Below are 7,698 nucleotides of genomic sequence, written 5' to 3' on the forward strand. Positions count from 1 at the left end.
TTGCTCATAATTATACTTTTGCAGATGTAGATCTACTTATTCATTCTTAGGATAACATAAATTCCAAACACATAATTTCATGTATAATAATTGCTATAATATTTACTCGAGGGGGTAAATATAAAATAAGCATTAGTTAAGGCCATCTATTCAGTAGATGTTGTTGCAACTGCAGCATGATAGACGTCTGCCCTGGGTATTTTATGGACTGGGCAGTACCGTGTGGAAAACCCCAGGATATGTTTTACATAAAACTATGTGCAATGGCATGGCTACTTCTGTGTCACTTCTTATGTATGAATGCATGCATTTTTCAAAAACACACTTCTGACTGTGTCTGACAGTGTATAAGATTGTTACTGTGTGTGACTCTGTGTGGTATTGTGCATGAGACTCTTTGTGACTCTGTGACAGTGTGTTACACTGTGTGGCTGTATGTGATACTGACCATGCATGACTGTGTGTGGACCTTTGCCTATGTTGTAGCTGTGTGATAAACTGTTTGTGTGACACTATGTGACTGTGTGTGCATGTAATTACATCACTGTGCATGAGACTATGCAACTGTGTATGACTGTGTAGAAATGTGTGTTACTCTCTATGTGATAGTGTCAATAACTGTGTGGATGTGGCTGTGTGTGGCTATATGTGATAATGAGTATGTGATACTGTGTGTGGCTGACTTTGTGTGCATGGCTGCAGTGTGGCTATATGATGACTGAGTGTGTGACTATGTGTGTTCTGCTCAAGTGCCAAGAGAACAGTGTGCACAGTCCATGGCTCCCATGCATCCCGTCCCTGCGGCCCCTCTCTGAGGTTCACCAGTCTTAAGCTTCCCTCTTGTAGCTCACCTGGGACAGGACACCTGTAGACAAGGAGGGCACTTCAAGTAAAGGATGCCTCACTTTTCAACCTCTTTACAGGCATTACCTAAGACACTCAGGAGTTAGTTTCTACCAATGAGAAGATTCCCAAGCACACTGTGTCCATGACACACTCTTCTCCTTGGCTCATGCCCAGCTTACAGAAAGGGAAACACAGGCTTCCCAGTGGGCTGTTCTCTATGAAAGCCAGTTCTCATTGATGTGTGGGAAGGCCCTTGTTCTCTGAGCTGTGGGAGACCCACAACAAAGATTAAATCACACACAGGCACACACAGCACACAACAACACAATCACAGACACATGTGTAAAGCAGTTAAGGTTTGTGTGTACACATGCACACACTCCCACTCCCACACAATTTCCAATACCTGAGAAGCAAGTCCTTTTCCAGGACCCTGAGGTGAAGCCAAGACCCTGAAACTCAGGGAACAAGGATGGCTGAACTCAGATGCTCAAGAACATCCAGATTCTTGTTGCTGGGACCATTGAACATTCTCTTATATGGCATGGTTCTTCAGAGGTGGTTATGTTAGGGGTGGATGAGCTAAAGGTGTTGACATGGGGACAGTGTCCTGGGTGGTTTGTTTGAGACATAAATGCAATCATATATTCTTTCAAAAGGAAAACCAGAGTAAAAACACAGGCATTATTGAAACCAGATGTTAGGGTAGGTTTCCACAACCACCCAGTACAGGAAGAGCAAGAGGGTAACATGTGGCAGGAGAACAGAGAAATGAGGGGCAGAGGTCCTTGGGAATAATCACAATACATGCGGGGTGAGGGGTGCTTGTTGGAAGGAAGCAGACATGTGAGGGCATTGTGTGTATGGGAGACAGAGAGACTGAGCTCAGCACACAGGGTCCTGGATGGGGCTGGATCCCTCTTCATGGGAAACGTTTAGGACCACTAGGAAGATGAGAGCACACGGGGTGGTTCATTGTCAAGGAAAGAAAAGGCCACACAGGAGCATGTTGAAAGAAAGGTCTCAGGCACAGGTTGGACCTCATCTACAAACACATAGTATCACTCCCCCCTTTGGTGTCTGCAGTGAGAATGAGGGAAACCAGAACCAAGAAATAGGAACAAGTGTTCCTGGACGCAGCTGAGAGCTTTGAGAAGAAATCACTGCTCCCGAGAGGAAGCCCCTTCTATCCCCACCCAGGCACACACTTTCCCCTGAGGCTGGTCTCTGTGCTCAAGTTTCCAGACTGCCCCCTGGTGTCCTAAGCATCCCCTGCAGTCCAGGCCTCTTGTCTCCCACAGAGAGGTTTGTGTCTGAGTTCACACTGACTTTCCCTCACTGTGCCTCTCACACAGTAATACACGGCTGTGTCCTCAGTTCTTAGGCTGCTCAGCTCCATGTAGGCTATGCTGGTGGACTTGTCTGCAGTCATGGAGACTCTACCTTGGAACTTCTGTGCATATCTGGTGCCACCATTGTTAGGGTTAACATACCCCATCCACTGAAGCCCTTGCCCTGGTGCCTGCTGCACCCAGTCAATAGTGTAGCTGGTGAAGGTGTATCCAGAAGCCTTGCAGGAGACCTTCACTGAGGCCCCAGGCTTCCTCACCTCAGCCCCAGACTGCTCCAGCTGCACTTGACAGTGGACACCTTTGGAGAAGAGACAGGAGTGGGTAATATTCTCTTCAATATCCCTGATGCCCACCTCAACCACAGGTCTGGGAAGATACTTACCAGTAGCTCCTGCCACCAGGAAGAGGGCTCTCCAGCTCCAGTCCATGGTGAGGGGCTGTGCTGTCAGGGCTTCTGTAGGGGAGGGTGTGGCTGTGGATGAGGCTCTCAGGGCCCAGACAGACCAGCGTTTAACCTAGTCTACCTCTTCTAATTTGCATATACATGTGGCAGAGTGTTTCATAGCTGAATTCCTGACCCCACAGTAGAGAAGGCAGAGGACACAGGGACTATGCTCAGTGGGAGTCTGATGGACCAAGTTCTAATCCACATGTAAGGACATGTGTCCCCTGGCAGGTCCCTGAGGTCTGGGCATACACAGTTTCTCTCAATGTGGAACCAGTCCCCACAGGGCATGCTCCTTATTCTGAATCCACTTTTCAGATACACAGAAACCATCTGGACCAGTCTGAACTTGGTACCTGAATGTCTTAATAGTGGGCCAATGTGACTTCAAAATTTTCCACATAGTGAGTTAATAAAATACTTCCTTGTTTAGCTCCTTAGAATTCAGATGTAAAGAAGCCATGCAAATACTCTTATTGACTGTGGCCCTCATGTCTTATTGACTTTGGTAAATGCTCTAATGGAATTGGGTATTTACAATCACCTCATGCCCAACTCTTACTTTAAACATTTTTATGGGAAGAGGAAGACACCAGTCCTCAGAGAAAATCCCTCCCCAGCTCCCTCTGCACCTGATCCTGAAGCAGCCACCCAGAGCTCATGGGTCTCGAGTGCCCCCTGCTGTGCAGGCTGCACACTGCAGGGGGTGGTGCTGTCTGGACTCACAGGACATGGACCTTCCAGTGGCCCTAGTGCAGAATTAAAGGCTAAGCTCTGATTTCAGGGAGCTCCCTCTGGGACCCTATGTGCTTTGACATCTCGACGCAGAGGACTGGTCTTAAAATCCCAGTGACTCTTCAGGGAGCCTAAAGCAGGGCTCTATGAGCCACCAGGGAGCCCCTTCCCTGGAGTTGCCGGATGCTCTGACTCAGCAATACCCCTGAGTCCAGAAGCAATCAGTGGTTTTAGGGAACTCTGAAGCCCTCAGGTTCCTCTGTTTGCAGGTGTCACCTGTGTATCCCTGTATGTGGTCCTAATTCCATCGCACTTCTACTGATCAACAAACCACACACACACTGTGGTGAGTTTCATGGTAATGACCCAGGGTTCCCTTCTCTCTCACTCCTAGAACATGGGCAGGATCTCCACTCTCACAAGAACCATGTGAGTGATGTGATTTAATGACACAATCAAATGAAACTCTATTAATGTGAAGACAGGAACGTGCCTGAACTTGTTGTTTTTTGTTCTTCCAGCTCCTGGGACTTGCAGAGGCCATTGTGAGAAGCTCCTGGGCAAAGTTACACACAGGTAACACTTTTCTATTTAGTGCAGCCAGAACTGACCTGACTTGTGGAGGTAGTCACTCTGATATATAGCTCACAGATGCTCATTGTGAAAGCACACAGCCAGGAGCCCTGAGGGCAGTACCATGGGGAGCATTGGATTGGTATCTCCCAAGGAGCAGAAACAGGTGATGATGCAGGAATAGAGGAGCCATAAAGCAGCCCTGGTGTGTCAGAGTCTCTGGAGCAGTGTTAGTGAAGTTTCCCACTCTGCCCCATGGTGTCCCAAGTGTTGCCTGCAACCCAGCCTTCCTGTCTCCGTCAGGGAGGTTTATGTTTGTGTTCACGCAGATTTCCTTCACAATGTCTCTTCCACAGTAGTACACAACTGTTTTCTCAGTGGTCACAGAGCTCAGCTGCAGGGAGAACTGGTTTCTGGACGTGTCTCTGGAGACGGAGGTGTGGCTCTTGAGGGGTGGATGATAGTAAGTGTTCCTATTATAATGTATGTGTCCAATCCACTCCAGCCCCTTCCCTGTGGCCTGGTGGATCCAGTCCCAGTGTTAAACACTGCTGATGGGGTAACCAGCAGCAGAGCAGGTGAAGGAGAGCATCTTTGAGGGATTTTCCAGGTTTTGGCCTAGTTCTTGCAGCTGCACCTGGGAGATTACACTGGGGCCAAGGAGCACAAGTCCCTGTCAATCATGTTCAGTCACCATCATTCCTTAGACCTGTGTCAGATATCTGAGACACCCTGGGGGTTGTCACCAGCCACAGGAGGAGACCCAGCAGTCTCATCTTCTTCTAGACCATTGACCACACCTCTGCCTTCCCCAGGGATTTCTGCCCTGTGTGAGGAGAAAACTGTGATACCCCATAGCCCAGGGCAGGATCTACCCTGGAGCTGAAATTGAAATCCACATGTAGGACAGCCTTTCTTGTATAAGTGGACAGGGACTGAGGCAGACATCTTGGTCATTCTGGAACCTGTGTGGGGGCATAAGCACAAGCAAGATGGACACCCTGAACATGATTCCCCCCATATCTGCTCACATGATAATTATCTCTCACTCTCCATGGATTACTTAAAATAGCAACAAAGAAAACCCTGATGAGCCCAAACTTCACAGTGAGAGGTCTGTGTTCTGTCCTGAGCAGGGATTGGGAACACCTGGGAATCCCAGGCTGGGCTCCTGTCCTAGAGCTGCAAGGTCAGGTCTGGGCTGCTTTTCATGAGCACAGGGGCCCTGGTTTCATGTCCTCCTACTATATATGGAGCTCTGCATTTGGACACTGACATGATGGGCAGTTACCCAGAGGCTGACATGTCTAAGGGTTCATGTCTGTTAAGAATTACTCTGCACATTGGAACTTCCACCATCTCCACTGACCCAACTGTTCCAGGAGATGGGTACACAACCTAGGAGAGTAAATTTTTATAAAAGATCAGTATTTAAAATGAGATACACCTTTGAAAACCACCGGTATTGAACAGACCAAGAGAATTCAATGCTCATAACCAGAAGGAACATTAGAACTGCAGGAAGTTCCTGTTCAGGTGACAGGAAGTTCCATTGGACTCTATTCCTTTTTCAAAGCAATCAGAGTATGAAGTGAGAACAGAGTGAGACCCTAGAGCATGTGGACCCAGTGTTGGAGGAGGTTTGTGTGGAGCACTGGAGGCAGAAGCATGAAATCTACAGAGAAGCACACAGTGCTCCTGGGAGACATTTCTTTAGTGGAGTTTGGTGCTGAATGTTCAGCATCTTCACTGCTCACCTTTGTTTTTATTCCCTAGACTCTGTAGTAAAACCAGGAGCTAACACTGGGGACTCAGAAGAATCCCAGCCTTGACTAGATCTTCTCAGGTGACGATGTAGGTGGAATTTGGGGAGTAGGTATTTTTAAATAAAAAAATATGACAAAACTTCATACTAATCACTAATACAAAATAACAGAAAATAAATGAAACCATAATTGCCATGAAAAACACCATTTTTTCTTCATCCATTGTTACCAAGTAAATACATCATTTACATTTTCTCTCCATTCTGGGATTGGTGGATCTAACTTTATATAAATCTGGCCAGGCACTCGGGTTCTGTCCTATTTCCACCATCAGCATCTGTGGCTTTCTGGACATGTGGTGTAGTTCTAATCAGGAATGCAAGAGACCAGGTTCATTCCTGGTTCATCAGAAGTAAATTTCAGAATCTTGGGCTCCTCCCTCTTTTTCATCTACTTTCATATCTGCACAAGGCTCTGGGAATGCTGTCACCTTTTTCACATGGGACAGGTGTCATCTTTGCTGAAGTCACAGGCTCTGTGGATCAGTGTGCAGAAGAGGAAAGGGATCCTCCCAGGTACATGGATGGTGGGATCATGCAAACCTGGAGCCAGTACTTCCAGGATCCTTGTTCTTTATGTTGTGAATAGCCCTCCTCACATAGCAAGTTCAAGTTGTCTTACGTAACTTTTCTCAGAAATAGCCTCTCATAGTCATCTAGTCATTAATATATAAAAAAGAAGTGATTTGAAAATTAACCCATTACTTTTACTCAGAAAAAAAAAAAAAAAAAACACATGAAATCCTTAGACATAAGAACAGTAAATATTACTATTCCAGACTGGATGAACCTAGAGAGTGTTATGTTGAATAAAAAATATTCAGGTGAAATAACACCAATGCCGTGTGATCTGACTTATGTCTGGAATCTGATGAACAACAACAACAACAGCAACAAGCAGAATAGAAACATACTCATGGACCCAGATTTGGGAACCTTAATGCAAATGGAAGAGATAAAAAGTACAAATTGGCAATTACAGGTTAAACACAGGGAGGCAAATCACAGCACTTGTAATAAAATCAATAATATTGTAATGACCATGATTGGTGTCGGTGGGGGGCGGAATGGAAAGACTGGCCCATCATCACATCATAAGCTGTGTGACCACTCTGTGGTAGGGTAGAAGCTCATATAATATAAGGTGGAATGACACCTGGAATCAACAAAGAAAAAAGGAGATTTAACCCAAGTTCCAGGGCACAACAGGCAAGAGACACAACTGAATTCCAGAGCTCTACTCACAGGTTTCACATTTATTGTGAAAATTCTGAGCATCATTAGGTTTATTGGAGAACCTTATGAAGATCCTTATGCTACTACTATTCTCTGGTGGTTCCTACCTCAGTAACACCCTGGGGGATGCTACCCAGGATGCAGTGTTATAATCTGACTTGCAGAAGGGTCTGTCCTGTTCCTCCCAGAGGTTTCCACTCTGTGATGATTAACGTTACACACCACCTTGTGGTGTGTGTTTGTCATCAGCCTGGACATCCATACAACGCTGTTGTGTGTCCCTCTGCATCCCCATGGTGTCACCTGCTCTAGGAGCTGTGAGCATGAAGCCAAGTCAGTGACTGTCACCACAGAGGGCCTTTCTCTTCCAGAGGTGGGTTCATTTGTTTCTGATGCCTGCTGTCCTGCATGCATGTGTCCTCCTTCTGGATGGCTTGGACACTGAGCTGTGTCGGGCTGGACTCACTGCTGAGTCCTGCAGAGCCTCTGGTTAGATTCAGCTGACATGGATCAGGTGGTTTGATGATTTTTTGGAAGGGGCAGAAGAGTTTGAAAAGAACAGTCTTTTGTACACATGAAAATCACTTTCTTCTTCTACAGTGGACTTATCTAACTCCATTAGACTTCAGTGGTGAGCACAGAATCAGGAATCCAGAGAGGTTCCCTGAGGGAAGCTAATTACAGGA

At 46.5% G+C, this 7,698-nt stretch overlaps 1 gene segment (V, D, J or C); it reads right to left on the reverse strand.

The window, feature by feature from the left end:
- Nucleotides 1-2,102: 2,102 nt before the first annotated feature.
- LOC114489765 lies at nt 2,103-2,677 on the reverse strand. The segment is given in 2 exon segments: nt 2,103-2,496; nt 2,581-2,677. Coding segments are annotated over 2 exon segments (435 nt in total).
- Between the last annotated feature and the right edge of the window lie 5,021 nt (nt 2,678-7,698).

This window comes from Phyllostomus discolor, assembly GCF_004126475.2.
Source record: "Phyllostomus discolor isolate MPI-MPIP mPhyDis1 chromosome 15 unlocalized genomic scaffold, mPhyDis1.pri.v3 mPhyDis1_scaffold_37, whole genome shotgun sequence".
Lineage (NCBI taxonomy): Eukaryota > Metazoa > Chordata > Mammalia > Chiroptera > Phyllostomidae > Phyllostomus > Phyllostomus discolor.